This window comes from Bos taurus, chromosome 23 (genome assembly GCF_002263795.3).
Source record: "Bos taurus isolate L1 Dominette 01449 registration number 42190680 breed Hereford chromosome 23, ARS-UCD2.0, whole genome shotgun sequence".
NCBI lineage: Eukaryota > Metazoa > Chordata > Mammalia > Artiodactyla > Bovidae > Bos > Bos taurus.
In genome coordinates, this window is record NC_037350.1 from 37,484,184 (window position 1) to 37,500,843 (window position 16,660).

At 41.8% G+C, this 16,660-nt stretch overlaps 1 protein-coding gene across 2 annotated transcripts in view; it reads right to left on the reverse strand.

Annotated features, from left to right (window-relative positions):
• Positions 1 to 957: 957 nt before the first annotated feature.
• The window catches only part of E2F3 (E2F transcription factor 3), an 84,336-nt gene continuing 68,633 nt past the window's right edge, over positions 958 to 16,660 (reverse strand). Inside the window, exons 2-7 of one of the 2 annotated variants that reach the window (XM_010818494.4) lie at positions 14,299 to 14,410; positions 12,872 to 13,091; positions 11,353 to 11,511; positions 7,918 to 8,032; positions 5,890 to 6,025; positions 958 to 4,544 (exon numbers count right to left, since the gene is read on the reverse strand). In XM_010818494.4, coding sequence (XP_010816796.1) covers positions 4,282 to 4,544; positions 5,890 to 6,025; positions 7,918 to 8,032; positions 11,353 to 11,511; positions 12,872 to 13,091; positions 14,299 to 14,410 — 1,005 coding nt within the window. In that variant the 3' untranslated portion in view covers positions 958 to 4,281. The remainder of the gene's footprint in view (positions 4,545 to 5,889; positions 6,026 to 7,917; positions 8,033 to 11,352; positions 11,512 to 12,871; positions 13,092 to 14,298; positions 14,411 to 16,660) is intronic. The other variant, NM_001192838.1, reaches the window with a different exon arrangement.

Below are 16,660 nucleotides of genomic sequence, written 5' to 3' on the forward strand. Positions count from 1 at the left end.
TTCTGTTAACTTCTGACTGACTCCTGGGTGATTAATTCTAAGTAGGCAGGGCAGGGATTCTCATCCGTATCCCAAGGCATGACCTACCATTTAATCTTTCCATTTTCTTTCATGATATCTGGATTGTAGTCTAGATTGGATTCAGGTGCTCCCCAGCTTCCTGGATCCTAGATGAATCCATTGGCTATTCAGGTTTGAGTTGTACCCACCCAGGCAGTCTTCTGCAAACCTTCCTGCATCCAGATGCATAGGCCCCTAAAGCTCTCTGGATCAGAATCTCTCCTCCTTGTACAGCTCTCCAATAGCAAGGCTTTTATGTTCCCTTCATTTCCATTTTTGCCTCAAAGCATCTATCCTTGTCTTCCAAACATGGCTTCAGAAGAAAAAATCATTTAAGAGCCTGTCCTCAGAATTTAATTCTAATTAAAACTTATTTCGTTCCCTACTAGACTGTAAGCTTCTTCATGCTGATAAGGATCTTTGTCTTTTTCTATCTGGACTCCAGCACTTACAACCATATCCAGCATATAGTAATCACTTCATGCTCATTCAGAGTGACTGAATGAATAAATGAACAACTACTTCACTTAAAGAACATGGAGTGAATCTAGAACAAGGGAGGCAATTACCTGTATTGAGAAATAATCTACTTGCTTCAAGCTCCTTATGAGGAAGAAAACTTGACTTGGTGTTTTCTCGGTGTACAAATCCTTCTTCCACACCTGGGGTGGCTTCTGCAGGTGATCAGAGACATGGCAAGTTCTTTTGCTTCCTAAAGTGGCAAACACTCACAAGTGGTCAAAAAGCCTTTTGCTTAATGCTCCCCAGATTCCCAGAACAGTAAAGCATATGATGTTTTGAGTTTTTATTCAAACTTTCCCCTTAACTTAAGCATGTCTTTATAAATATAATGTAAGAGCATAAGACAATAGTAAGAAACCATTCACAAGGCTGAACTCTTAAAAAAAAATCATTTTATTGATCCTTTACCATACAAAATTTATTCAAATTACACCCATTTGAAGTGGTAAGATCACAGCTAGAGAACAGGTTACCCTGTAACAAATCTATTTACAAAATCCATCATAAAAGCTTTTTTTTTTTTTTTACATTATATTACATATTTTCTTTTTTAAACTAGCATACAACACAAAGCTAAACTGATTAGTAGTTTGCATACTCCCAATTCTGGGAGAAATACTTCCTTTTGACAAAATCTCGTACCCCACAGGAAAAGAAATTCCCACAATCGGACAGTTGCCACCCAACTCACTCTGCAAGGCATCTTCCTTCAAATCCCTCATTTCGTACACACGAGTTGTCATGCACACACTGAGTTCTTACTTTCTTTTTCCTGAAAGCTAAAGCTTTAAATACTGCAATTGTATTTACAGATCTACACTTACAACAAAAATGAACACAAGAACCACCACAACAACAAGAACAACAACAAGAAAAAAAAAATAACACTCTTAAAAAATTACAAACCAGCTAGAAAATATTCTGGCAGTGTTTACAAATTAATTGCTATTTTGTACAAAATTGCTAGATAATGAAAATATGAGGAGACTGCGTATCAACTTAAATAAAATGATTACTACGCACAAATCTGTACATATAAACACACACCTAACACTGTTTGACAGCTCATGTGTTGCTCTTTATACAATTTACTCTCTAAGGCTCACGCAGTCATAATTCGCACACTTGTAACTTTTAGCCATTTCATGTGTGAGCTTTAATAGCAGCAACTCAATGGTACCAGGAAACCTGCATACTCAGTACTTAAAGTAACACAAATACTGTAGTACTAACCCACTTCGTGTGCCAGAAACTTATGTCAAAAAGAAAATGACTAATGCAAACAGAATACAGTATGGACGTCTACTTACTGTACACCAGTTAAGCCCATTAACTGGGAAAGCCTTATGTATGAAGGAACTTTTAAGACTTATTAGGATTCTTTTCGTTTTTTAAAACAATAAATACGGCATCACGTTACGAAAAGGTTTAACAAGAAATTCAACCAAACACACAACCACATAGCCAGGTGAGCTCAGTCTTTAGACTTTGGAAAAAAATCAGCTTTGTGCAGCTGGCAAAGAGAATTACACAAAGCTGGAAGCAGAGGCAGCTAACCAGATGAGATAAATATGGGAAATAGGGAAAAGCTTGGCATAAATGGTTTCCCATAGAGGAAAAAAACCCCACAGTGCATTTCCAGTAGGCACTTGACACAAAGCTCCCCCTCCCTCCCCCACCCAATGCTTCATCTCGGACCAGGTCCAGTGTGTGTCCAGGGGAGGAGGGCGGGGATGGAGGCCGAAGAAAAAGGAGGATAAACTGCACCTTTGTTTTTCTTCTCAAACATACACCCATGCATACCTACACAAATAGTTTAAAGTGCTGGTGTCATTTGTGTTGACCCCACCACCACTTTGCATATTGTGGAAATCTACCTAGAGTAAATCGGCTGGGGCTTTCGTAGGTTTTGTACTTTTCCTAAGGGATATAGTAAGGAATATTCCATAAGATGGTATGGAAAAGCCCAAATGAACTTTTTGGCCAACCCAGTATTTCTTTTTTCCCATCCTGTTGAATCGAGTGCCTACCATGTGCCTCCCACTGTGTCGGGCAGAACAGCAATTCAACTCAACCATTCTTGGTGTTGAGGTTTTATTTATTAGATGACTCCCTCATTCCCACAGTCATTAGCATCCAAGGAATGGATGTGAGGTACTCTGCCACATTCCCAGTGGGAGATGGCCATCTACCCCCTGGCCAATGGGAAAGCCATTCTTGGACTCAACTGGTAGGATTTTGCCACTGTCAGGAAGCCTCCGACTTGGGACGCCATTCCTGAAGAGTTAAGTGGGAGATGTCCTGGCATCCTGCCCTGCCTTTTTTCTATAGCCCCAGCTTTCCTTGGTCCAACCTGCTCCTTCACAGTGGAAGGGGGAACAGGGGGTTCTGGCCAGGACTCCTGTAGCCCCAGACACAGTGGGAGCTCCCTGCTCTCAACGGCTGAAGCGAAGTGCCACTGATAGCATGCTACTCACGACGGGGGATGTCCTTCTCCCCAGAGGCCTCTCCATCCGACCCCATCCTGAGAAGTGGTCTCCCTGAGTGCAGTGTAAGAGCCCTTTCCCCGGTCACAGGGGGCCTGGGAAGCCCAAGGGACGGAGGGATCCATCCATACCTGCTGCTTCTTGGGGGTCTGACCTGGTTCTCTCCAATGGGCCACCCCCGTCAGTGAGCTCCACTCGCTCCGAGCACCCCCTCCTGGGGAAGGAAGCGAGATGGGGCAAAGCTTCTCGCCGAGGCTATTAAGCCTTAGATCACACATGCTCTGATCAGTAGAGGTTCTCTACCTCTGCTTAAAATAATTTGAATTAGCAAAAACCGCTTCAAAGTAAACAATTAAATTGAAATGGTTGATGGGTGCCACAGGAATGCTTAAATGGCAGCTAAAAAAAAGAAAAAGAAAAAAAAAAACAATCCACAAAGAACTCCTAAGTAGGCATTTGCTATAAACTTCAAACTTACAAATACGTTGGGGGCAAGAGAGTGGGAGTGGTTTATGGAGACAGGAAAATCCACAACAGCTTAGAGGGGCAGAACTCGACTGTTCTTCTGTATCTGCGATGAGTATTGGAGAACAGTTTCTTCATCTGAAAGGCTGTGGAAGATCTCTTGGCCTCCGAGTGGGACATGCGGTCCATAGCTTAAACTGAATTATGACAGTAATTTAAATATTCCTAAGAAGAGCTGAAGAAATTCATTTCATACTTTTGCATGACTTCAAGTTTACAGTTCCTGCAGTTTCCATCCCAAATTAGCAGACCCCAAAGACATGCATTCTGCGGAGAAGGCACGGCTTGAAATGCTATTAAGGAAGATTGCTGTTTTCGAGTGGGCCAGGTGGCCAGACCCCATTCTACAGCCCATCCGTCAGGCACAGCAAGCCAATCCAGGAGGGAGGGAGGGAGGAAGAGGACGGGTGAGAGACACCTGATTGCACATTTTCTCACTTGCTGACTCATCCAGGAGATTTTGGAGCCTGGGGCAAGGCAGGGCTTTCCCAAGGGAGCCTGCAACTGTGCATTGATAGTTTTGTTTTTTTAAATTCATTAAAATGTCAGCTTTGTTCTGAAGTCTGTAGTTTACTTCATGATACTATCTTGGAGGAAGAAGGGCGGAAGGGACAACACTGCATGACACATGTTCTGGTTCCATAATAAAAAAATATTGGTTTATAAGGGGAGTTCACACGAAGCATAATCAACTACACATGAAGTCTTCCACCAGCGGGAGCTTTTCCAAATCGTAAGCATCAAAGAGATCGCTGATGCCTTCTTCCTCCCCGAGGCTTAGGAGATAGTCTTCTTGGAGCAGGGGAGGCAGTAAGTTCACAAATGGTCCTTCTAGGTTGGAAGGAATTTGGTCCTCAGTCTGCTGTAAAAGGTTGGCCGGGGAGGCCAGAGGAGAAAGGTTTGCCATAGAAATCGAGCAATCACTATGTCCTGAGTTGGTTGAAGCCAAGTCTGAGAAGAAAGAAAAAGGTGGTGGAAACAAGAAAATGAGTCAGGTAAAAATCTAATCTGGAGGAAGCATATACACGTTGCTGTCATAGAAGCATTCATTCTTTTGCTAAGGACAATTAGATGACATTACGACACTGTTGTTGTTTAGTCTATAAGTCATGTTCGACTCTTGTGTCTCCATGGACTGTGGCCTGCCGGGCTCCTCTGTCCATGGGATTTCTCAGGCAAGAATACTGGAGTGGGTTGCCACTTCCTTCTCCAGGGGAACTTCACAACCCAGGGATGGAACCCACGTCTCCTGTATTGGCGGGCAGATTCTTTACCACTGAGCCACTGGGGAAACCTGCCATTATGGTATAGATCAGCTTTTATACTAACGTGCATTGTTGAGTAGGGACTCTGGTCAGCCTTTTCTTGTTCTTGTCTACTCGCTCATCTTTTAAAATATCAACTGTTAGCAAACAAGAATACAGGTAGCTTCAAAGATTAGAGACTAACAAGTTCAAAAACAAGTTTCTAATACCAGTTAGTCATCCTTTAGGAAAAGCAAAACAAAACATGCAGACTGAAAAGTTGGCTCCCCAGTAGAGGTCACTGATTTTAGTCTTTTTTTGAACAACTAGCTTATTAAAGATAATTCTAAAAATACAAATAAAAGGACACATCTACTTTGAAGTTCTAGGGTGGGGGAAAAAAGTGGTCTTTGGTTTTACCATTTGAGGTGCCTTTTTTTTTTCTCTCAATATTAAGTCAGATCTGAATACTTAAATCACTTCTTGCTGCTATCTTGGGAGGGAGAAAAAATTAAGTACATATCTCCAATCTGAGACAACAAAAAGACTACAAAGAGCTTCCTTTGCTGTGGAGACAATGAAGGGAGGAATTAGATTTATTTTTTCTTCTCTTCCCTTATTCTCTCCCCATCACACTGGGGGGAAAAATTAAGATAAAACTTCTTGGGCAAAAGGCTTCCTTCTCCCAACTTTTTTTCAGTTCCCTCTCCAATGATCAGTGATATCACTCAGAGGTATGTGGCCAAGTATAGCTGGTGATTCAGCTGGACAGCTATCACACCTCTACTCTTCACTTTTGCTGGTTTTCCAAAACACTGCAAAGAAACAGTTTCTGCCAATAGCAAAAGCCTGAGGGGACTCCATTAAGTGGGTGGAGGAGTCATTTGCCCAAGATCATTATTTTCTTCTGAAAACTATTCGGAATTTTTTTTAATGTAACATTAATGATAGAAATTTTTGTTTCTTGCCAAGACTTGTGATTCTGATACAGGATCCTTCTAGTTACCTTCATTTTTAACATAGTTTCCAAATGACAAAAGTGGAATTTTTACCTTTGGAAGTGGGTTTAGGGATATTCCCATTGTGGTCTTGGTTGTTTGTTTTCATTGGACTGTGTGTTTCAGTCTCTTCTGGACACAAATAAACCTCAATGGGTCCTTGGGTACTTGCCAAATGTATTTGTAGGCTCTATGAATAGAAGTGAGAAAAGTTCAAACTGGAAGCTGTTTTGTAATTTTCATGGAAAAATGGAAAGGGTAATTTTCATTGTTGCTTTTGCTTCTCCACTGGTAGTCTATCTCAGTCAATGACTGTCAACCTCTAGAGCAGGGGTCAGCAAACTACAGCCCGAAGGGAAATCCTGTCCACCAACTGGCTTTGTAAATAAAGTTTTATTGGGAAAAGTTATACCTATTCTCATTGCTTATATGTTGCCTCTGGCTTCTTCTTCTTTTTTTTTTAATGCTATAACGGTAGGACTGTGCAGTTGAGTAGTCCCAACAGACTACAGGGCTCACACAGCCAACAATATTTACTGTCTGGCTCTTTATAAAGAAAAACTTTGCTGATCCCTGCCAAGAGGAGGTGAATCTTTTAAAAAAAAATTATTTCTTTTATGCAAACTATTAAAAGGTCTTTTAAATGTTCCAAATACCATATTTCTATGTTACTCATTCCTGAAGAGTAGGGTTTGTTTATACTGAACTTTAATCGCCACTGCATGAATAGTAAGTAGTCTTAAGTGCTAGGAACTGAGTTTAATAAAAGAATACAGCACACTAATATTTAAAATTCTTCATCTAGGTCATAAACCTATTATGATCATTTAAGATGAGAACTCTACACTAGATGGGAGTTTGTAAATTTCATTCTTTTTATTTTGTGTGCATTCTTTTACTACATTTCTTTATCTTATAGTCTAAGCTTATATTATCAAAGTATATTTGAAAACAATCACAAAAATATGCTCCTTATAATATTCTCATCTATCAGCAAACCCAAAGTCTCATTTGATTTTATAAATGTTAATGTGTTATAAATGAATAAATTCTTTAAATGTGCTAAGACAAGGTAGGGAGCTACTTTAAAACATCTATATCTTTATTCATGGTGGGGACCATATCCAGGGTAATCAACATAAAAGTCCCCACTGGTTCAAATCAATCAGAACCACTAGATAACAAATTATGAAAAAGAGTAAACCACAAGAGGGACAGGGCCCCATATACCACTTTGTAAACTATCAACCACTTTGAGTTGAATGCCCTGGTATGTTAAAATTAGACTTTATGGACATTCAATACACAGCAAACTGTTCATACATTTTTAAGGTTAGGATTAAGTAAAACAGATGGGGAAGAACTCTCAAGCTTTCAGGAAAATATGGATTTTAACTGACGTCAATGATTCTTTAAACACTAGGCATTCCAATTTGCAGCGACACGGATGGACCCCGAGAGCGTCACACTGAGGGAACTAAGTCAGCTAGAGAAGGAAAATATCGTATGACATCCCATATATGGGGAATCTAAAAGGACCCCGAGAGCGTCATACTGAGGGAACTAAGTCAGCTAGAGAAGGAAAATATCGTATGACATCCCATACATGGGGAATCTAAAAGGACCCCGAGAGCGTCACACTGAGGGAACTAAGTCAGCTAGAGAAGGAAAATATCGTATGACATCCCATATATGGGGAATCTAAAAGGAAATGGTACAACTTACAAGACACAGACTCACAGACTTAGAAAATGAACTTATGGTTGTGGGGGTGGGGGGACAGCTGGGAGTTTGGAATGGTCAGGTACACACTGCTATATTTAAAATGGATAACCAACAAGGACCTACCATACAGCACACGAAACTCTGCTCAGTGTTACATGGCAGCCTGGATGGGAGGGGAGTCGGGGGGAGGACAGATACCTGTCTATATATGGCTGAGTCCCTTCACTGTTCACCTGAAACTATCATGACATAATCAGCTATGCTCCAATACAAAATAGAGTTTATAAGGAGAAAACCAAAAAACACCAGGCACTCCAAAAAGATCTCTGCAGGTGAACAGAGATGTTATCTCCTTACCTCTATTGGGTCAGGCACTTCAAGTCTTGTTTCTGGAGGGGCTTTCACAACTATAACAGTTTGGTCTTTAAGGCCACTAATTTTTCGAATATCTTGATATGTAACATAAGCTAACGTAATGAGTGTTAAGGAACTCTTCCAACTAATTGTCTCAGATGTAACCACTATGAACAGAACCAAATAGATGCATGGAAAAAATTTTAAGTATTTTATGTCTTATCTCCTTCTAGATCTTCCAAACAACAAATCAAATATATAGCTTTTTTCCTGCCCATTTCTAAAAAGTCCACGGCTACTTAAGATATTAACATAAAAACAAACAGAATAGTTAAACTCTCAAAAGAAAACTAAAACTCAGTTTGGTCAGGGCTTTTCAAACCAGATTCTGAGTGTTCTGTCATTCAAGTTGAATGACCGCAGAATCCCAATTTACAGAAAAAATTTGAGCTCTATTAGCCATAATTTTGTTGAAATTGCAGTAACTTATATCTGCTACTCTACTATTATAAAGTGTCAGCAGCCACCCAAAATGAATGAATGAGTAGCAACTACATTTATCCGTGGAAGAACTCCAAGTCCCACTCAGGCAGACAGCTTGTTTTCTTAAGTGCACCTGGGCTGGTTGTGTTATAGACTGCTTGCTGATAAGAGTGTCATTATTTCTCTGTTAGGAAAACTGTCCTTTCTATAATACTATTAACTACAATATTTCGGTGCTCACAAGGAGGAAAGCAGCTTCCAGATGCTCTGCAAACCAAATGATTGAGGAAAAGAGAATAAAATCATATTCAGTACTCTCGGTAGCTACTTCTGGGCACTGAACAATTCTTTAAGGTGCCCTGAGAGTCAAACCTAAGAGGATATTATGAAAGAATATGGTATTTATTATATGATAAAAGTATTTGTGCAAGCTTGCTTAGAGAGACAGGCTTTGACTTGGTGCTACTAGAGAAGAGCTCACATAGCTTTCTTTTATAAGGGACATGGAATAACATAATTAATCTACAATGGCTTTAGCCAGTTGCTTTTTTATATTAACGTACCAAAAAATGCCTAAGATGAAATAGCAAATCACAAGCCAATGAAGGCATTTCCGAAGATAACATAGTGAAAGGAGTCTGTGATCTAATATGTTCGATACAGTCATAGGTCTTAGCCTAGAGGAAATGATGTCCCTTAGATTAGTAGCTTTTTATTAGAAATTAAAGGAAGCTATGAACCTACTGTCCAGAAAAAAAACTCCTTCACCCATAATCTGCATGCACATTAAAAATATTTTTTTTGGCTGCACTGAGTGGAATGTGGGCTCTTAATTCTCTGACCAGCGATCAAACCTGCCCCCTGCAGTGGAAGTACAGACTCTTAAACACTGGAGCCCAGGGAAGTCCCTGCATGCACATTTAGGGGCATCTCTCACAGACTATTGGAGTAGGAAATGGCAACCCACTCCAGGCTTCTTGCCTGGAGAATCACATAAACAGAGGAGCCTGGTGGGCTACAGTCCATGGGGTCACAAAGAGTTGGGACACGACTGAAGTGACTGAGCATCCAGCATCTCACAGACTATCATGTTAAGTCTCAGTAGTTTAGACAACAGCTAATTTACTGTTGAGCTTGACAGAACAGCTCATGCAGGATTCTAGGTTTTAGGTCATCATCTGTCTCATCAAGGAAGCCAATTGCTATCTTTATGGAAGACTTGACAGTTGTGAATTTTTACTGAGAACAGTGGGGAAACTGGTAACTAGGTACTTGCCCCATAGCCCACTGTCAGAAAGCTATCTGACAACTTATTAAAACAAAAGCTCATCTACAATTACTCAACATGCTGCAGGAAGGAAAATTTCAACACATTTGTGAACAAGCTGTACCACATTCGGAACTGGATGGCAAATTGAAATAAATTGTGCAAACATATTCTCTAATCTTACAAACTTGCAAGTGCTTCCACTGTGGCTCCCTCCTGAATTTGTTTCTTGGGATAGCAGCCCCCTGTAAAGAAGCTTTCACTTCTGCAGAAAAGGCCCCAGAGAAAGCGAATGTAGGTGATAAGGCTACAAGTTGCCAATCGTGTGTAAAAACCGCATCTCCTCCTCTAAGGGGTTCCCGACTACACAAAGTAGCAAACAGCCTAGCTACGGCTCTTCTTTCTTCCCCTGTAAAACCACCCTGGCCAACGAGGCGGCGGGTGGTGGGCGTCAAATCATCACACCTCTTCTCCAGCTCACTAACCATCAGCTGACAAGGTCAATCCTTTGGCCAACAGGAAATGAACAATTGAGAAAACTGCTTGAATTGGAAAACAAATGTCTCCATAACTTTTAGCAAAAGGTTACTTTAGATGAGACACTACAAGAAACTGGGCAGGTCACATTTTATTTTTTGTCTAACAAAGATAAACGTGGAGCTAAAATTAGAAACAAGATTATTTAAAATATTGGTTTTGTTTTCTACTAATAACTGAGAAGATTGCAAAACCTTCTTGTCAACACAATGAAGTAATCGCCCTCCGCTATGGTCTGATGTGAAGTGATGACCAGTAAGTTTCCTTCAGGTAGTCAACAGACTGCCAGCCAGTTAAGAACAAGAGTTGGCTTTTTAATACTTTTACTTCCAATGACTAGAAGAATGGATAAACTGAGATTTCTTAAGCCTTAGGGTGCTTCTACAATCAGTTTTCAGTGCTGTGATTCAGCACTGGTGTTGTTGTTGTTTAGTCGATCAGCCATGTCTGACTCTGTGACCCCATGGACTGCAGCCCACAAGGCTCATCTGTCCATAGCATTCTCCAGGCAAGAAGACTAGAGTGGGTTGCCATTTCTTTCTCCAGGGGACCTTCCCCACCCAGGAATCTGACCCGCCTCTCCTGCATTGGCAGGCAGATTCTTTACCGCTGAGCCACCATAATGTGCTTTAAAAATTATAGAACAATTCTTCTTACACTCATTCAACTCCTTCAACTATAGTTCAGTCACACAGAGTCAATAAATTCCAACTGCTTCCAATATCTGATGAAATGAAAATAGAATATGAGAACCGCAACAATGACAGCTAACACCCATCCAAAATCCGGGAAGCCTAAGATGAATCTGCTTAATGTTATCATTAATATGAATACTGACACCTTATGCATCTCATTAATAGAGTTGTCCTATGCTATGAATGTACCCGTATGTCCCAACCACATGTGAATAAAATGCTTTAAAAAATAGTTCCCATCTGGTTATCAGAAGAGAGAAGATAGGATGCAGTCTAATAACTATCATTCCATAAATAATGAATACACATACACGTGCCCCCGCACTGCCCCTCCCCCCCCACTTACTTGGATGAAACTTGGGTAAAATTCTACCTTGCACATAAAAGTCAGGTGGTCAACTCTGGAAATAGTCTAGAAAGCACTGACCCCCACTGAACAGGTGGCACAAAGGATATCTTTGATTCTCTGAATCCTCGGTTAACAGTTTGAGGTCCAGGGTGCAGCTTTGGATCAGTTCATCTAATTTCTTCTCTTCCTGACTGAGCTCGGTCACTTCTTTTGACAGGCCTTGACACTGGGCCAGCATGCCCCCGTCCTCAGACAGACTGCAGCCCCTGGAAATCCAAACACAGACTCTGCCTGGCTGTTCAACAGGCCAAAAGGGTCGGGGGGTAGGGGTGGGGCAGTGAAAGGGAGGGCTGGGAGAAATGGTCCTTCGGGTAAACGTCCCCTCTTTATGCAGGAGGTCACACTGCTTGTTAGCCAAGTGTTAAAATTAGAACGTTTATACATATTTTTTTTATACATACAGTCCTTCACTTTTCACACCATAGAAATTAAGTGAAGAAACACTGCTATTTTCAGGTTTCTTTCCTCCACAGGAGGCCTGTTTCTTTAGAAGACTCAAATTCAAAGGGCAGAAGGAGGCAGCTCTTCTTCCTGCCACGTGCCTCCCAGCGGGGAAAAAGAAATGGCGGGGGTGGGGTGGTGTGGGGGGGAAAGGAAAGAAACAGCAAGGTAGAAAGACTGGAAGGAAAAGATGGAATGGTTCAAAAACTCAACCAAACATCACCCCAAAAAAGCATGAAAAACCTAGGTAATTTCTGAGGGTCTTATACCAACAACTAAGAAGGAAAAGGAGGTTAAGGAAACACAGATGTGCTGGAAGCAAGAACAAAGACCAATCCCCAACAGGTCTGTCTCAACTACTAGCTAAAGTGGGTTACTGAATCGTCACAAAATTCCAAAAAGTACAAAAAACTACCTGTTTGTCTTATGTTAGAAGCAGTGTTTTTTCAAAGTCAACCCCTCTAATAAGGCTTTGGAAGTTGCTTCTCAAATACTGGGTGTTCAGATTCTCTGTCCATAATTCACAAATGATGTGATCACACATTTAATCATGCGTGTGGGTGTGTAGGTGACAAGTATTATCATCTCGGCTTTCCAGAAGGAACCAAGGCATTTAAGTCTTGACTTAATTTACAGAGAAAGTGAGTTCATCTGCAGTGAGAACCATGGATAAAGATACTGTGTAATACACGTATGTGTGGATACCAGCCATAGATAGTTTCTAAATTCCTACTAGAGACAAGCCAGAGGCCTGTGTAAGCATCTGTTAGATTACATGAGAGCACACATGCTGATATGATGGTGACAGCTGAACAGCAAGTTACTGTACATCTGCAGGGCCCTATTTAATCCCAGGGTCCCCTTGCTTGAGGCTAACTGAATATAAATCCTTTTATCTATGACACCAGCTAAACAGAAGGTCTCTTTGTAAAGAGACTCTGAACTTCAGCTAAGGAACTGAGGAGGGAAGAGAGGAGAGAGAAGAGTAGGAGGAAAAAGGAATGAAAGTGTGGGCATGAGTGTGAAAGCTGGGGCTGGGAGAAACTCCGCTGCAGTTTGCAAGGAACCCCACCCCCAACCCAGCCCAGAGCCAGCGAACTGGGGTGGGGGGTGACCCGTACTCACATCCACTGCACGTTGTTTTTAGACTTCTTCTTAATGAGGTGGATGCCTTCCAGGACGTTGGTGATGTCGTAAATCCTTCTCTTTTGCACCTTCAGCACCTCTGCCGCCTTGTTCAAATCCAAGACCCCATCAGGTGACTGGCTCAGGAGCTGAATGAACTTCTTGGTGAGCAGACCAAGGGATGTATCATACCGTGTTTTTTCTGAGGGAGATTTTGGAGCTTAAAGAAAAACAAAAACCGAGCGGGTAGGGGGAATAGGGGGAAAGGTAAAGAAATGAAGGGTTTCTTTGCAGTCAAGCAAGCCCCCTCTCCCCCAGCAGCCCAGGTATTAGCATCAGAAGCAAAGCTGTTGTTGCTGATGTTTTTGGTGAGTCACAGAAAGCTATGAACTGCTTTATTAGAAAAGGAAATGATGGTAAAAATTCCTGTTTGATGAAAGTGTTTCACTGCGAATTTCTCAGTAGTTTCTATTTTGACTTATCTTACTCTGGGACTAGTGAAGTATCTCACAAATGGTAGGTGTTCAAAACTATCTGTTGAATGAATGAAAAGTGCTGTAGCCTCATGGAGCTGTAGCGACATGGAGCCTAACTCAATGGGTTCAGACTGTGAACCTCTCCAGCTTTTGATGACAGACCCATCCTAACTGGCTTTTCAGACTCCTTTATCTGTTTGCATATAACTTGTTCACCAACTTTCCAAATAATGTAGATGAAGAATGCCTAGGAAATGTCTTTCAATCCCATCTCCCCATCCCTCTGGTATGAAATATCCCCATTTAATATTGTATTTATTCTCTTATAGGTATACAGGTCAAGGGTTTAACTGAATATGACACACAATTTGTGGACTCCCTAATTCATAAACTACACATTAGGAGAAGATGAAGTCTAAATTAATTTAGCCTCCACATTAAATGCCAGAGACATAAAGGACAATTTAGCTGTTTACAACCTCCTTTTCTCTTAAAGAAACAATGATCATGTTGATGGAAATGCAAACTAGCTGCAATTCACTGGTCTCCATCAAGTCTTAGGCTGCCTTATGCTGAGCTAGAGATTTAGGCCAACAGAGGTAACACCTAATGCCCAGCTAGCCTTGTTCCCTCAAATAAGGTCCATGAAGGCAAGTTAGTTAGATTTGACCATGGAATGGTACCAAGGAGCTTACATTCTGAGTTGAAAAATGAAATTGTGCATATCAACAGAGGCCTCCCCTGAGGTCAGCTTACAGGTAACAGGACTCACTCTGTAAACCTTTCACTGGGTGTCTGCAGACATCATATTTATTTTTTTGGACAGGCAAAGACAGAAATGAAAAAGAACCAAACATGCCAAAATTGTCCACACCTCGGGTCCCTTCAGCCACGAGCTCTGAAAGTTGGGAAGTTCACACCTGGGGGAGGGAAAGACGACACAATCCTTACTTTTTGGGCTGTCTGGACTCCGGAGTGCAGCTCTTCCTTTGCCCTTGGGGGTTTTTAAACCATCTGAGAGGTACTGCTGGCCGCTTTCTCCTAGCTCCAGCCTGCGCTTTGCCTGGAATAAGAGAGTACAGTTGTTGGTCGCGGGTCATGTGGACAATCGCAAGTGAGGCTGCGGCCTGGCTCCTGCCAAACGCAGCAGGCTTGCATCAGCCCTACCCTGGCCCCCTTGGCCTCCTCTGGGCCTCAGTTCCCTCCAGCCTGGGCTCCCCGGAACCCTCCAAGACGGGGCTCTGGCCTCCTGTGCACAGATGGACAGATCCAACGATCCTTCAGGCTTAGGCTCTGCAGGCACTTTGTTCATTTACTCATGGATTCAACACATGTGCCAGGCATGGGGCTGGAGACTAAGAATACCACAGGCACCGTGGAACTTTAATTCACTTTCCCCCAGCAAACCTCGGCTGCTACCTCCATCTCTGACCTGGACTGAACCCCCTTCCATGTGTTCCCCCATACACTCTGTGTTTGTTGGTATAATAACACTTGCTGGATATAAGAGTTATTTTACTTATCTGTTTCTCATTTCCTTTAAGGCAGGGACTGTTTCCCATTTATCCTTGCAGACCTAGGGCTTGGCACAGAGCCTGGGTTTCTGTAGGTATTCAATCACACATACAGTCTCTCTCTATATATACATATATTGATATATTCAATGAAAGAAAGAGTGATTGAACAGGAACACAACTAGTCACAGACTACAAATGGTCATTCATCAGAATAAAAAATACCACAAACACTCAATCTTGGGCTTCCACTGGGATTATTTTCTGCATTTTGTTATCAACTTGGGCAAACGAGAAGTTCTCACCCAACTTTTTCATCTGATTTTCACTTTAAAAATATCCACTTTGTGTCTTTTGTGTACTGGGCTCTGGGCTTAGGGAACAGAGCTAAGCAAGACAGATAAAGAGTCCCTTGGTTCCTACTGTGCAGAGACCAGGAAAGAAGCCAGGTAATTAAGTAAGTAATTGCCGACTGCTGACTGCATGGGTGTGAAGGGCGTTCAGACAGGGGTGGTACCAACTAGACACCCACACAGCAATGTGCATTTAGGCTCATTTCAGGGCGGATTCTTCTAATGAGGAGATTCACAATTTCAAAATAACTCCCCATGACATAGACACTGAAGTAACAACTTATCAGCTGATGACACATATCCAGCTTCTCTACGGAAAAGTTATCAGCTAAATTCATTCTGTTCACTACAGTGGCCATGAGCCACAGGAGGCTCATGTGAACTGACACGTGCTGTCCATGTAAGACACACACTGGATTTCAAAAACTAAGGGTCAAAGAGCTCATGAATCATTTTTTAATATTGATTACATGTTAAAATGGTGCTGTTTTGGCTTTATAAATTATTCAATAAGATACTATTAAAGTGATCATTTTATCTGTATGTGTATTTTATCTATACACATCAGTTCAGTTCAGTTCAGTCGCTCAGTCATGTCCGACTCTTTGCAACCCCATGAATCCAAGCATGCCAGGCCTCCCTGTCCATCACCAACTCCTGGAGTTCACCCAGACTCACGCCCATCAAGTCAGTGATGCCATCCAGCCATATCATCCTCTGTCATCCCCTTCTTCTGCCCCCAATCCCTCCCAGCATCAGGGTCTTTTCCAAAGAGTCAACTCTTTGCATGAGGTGGCCAAAGTACTGGAGTTTCAGCTTTAGCATCATTCCTTCCAAAGAAATCCCAGGGCTGATCTGCTTCAGAATGGACTGGTTGGATCTCCTTGTAGTCCAAGGGACTCTCAAGGGTCTTCTCCAACACCACAGTTCAAAAGCATCAATTCTTCGGCACTTAGCCTTCTTCACAGTCCAACTCTCACATCCACACATGACCACAGGAAAAACCATAGCCTTGACTAGATGAACCTTTGTTGGCAAAGTAATGTCTCTGCTTTTGAATATGCTATCTAGGTTGGTCATAACTTTCCTTCCAAGGAGTAAGTGTCTTTTAATTTCATGGCTGCAGTCACCATCTGCAGTGATTTTGGAGCCCCAAAAAATAAAGTCTGACACTGTTTCCACTGTTTCCCCATCTATTTCCCATGAAGTGATGGGACTGGATGCCATGATCTTCGTTTTCTGAATGTTGAACTTTAAGCCAACTTTTTCACTCTCCACTTTCACTTTCATCAAGAGGCTTTTTAGTTCCTCTTCATTTTCTGCCATAAGGGTGGTGTCATCTGCATATCTGAGGTTATTGATATTTCTCCCGGCAATCTTGATTCCAGCTTGTGCTTCTTCCAGTCCAGCGTTTCTCATGATGTACTCTGCATATAAGTTAAATAA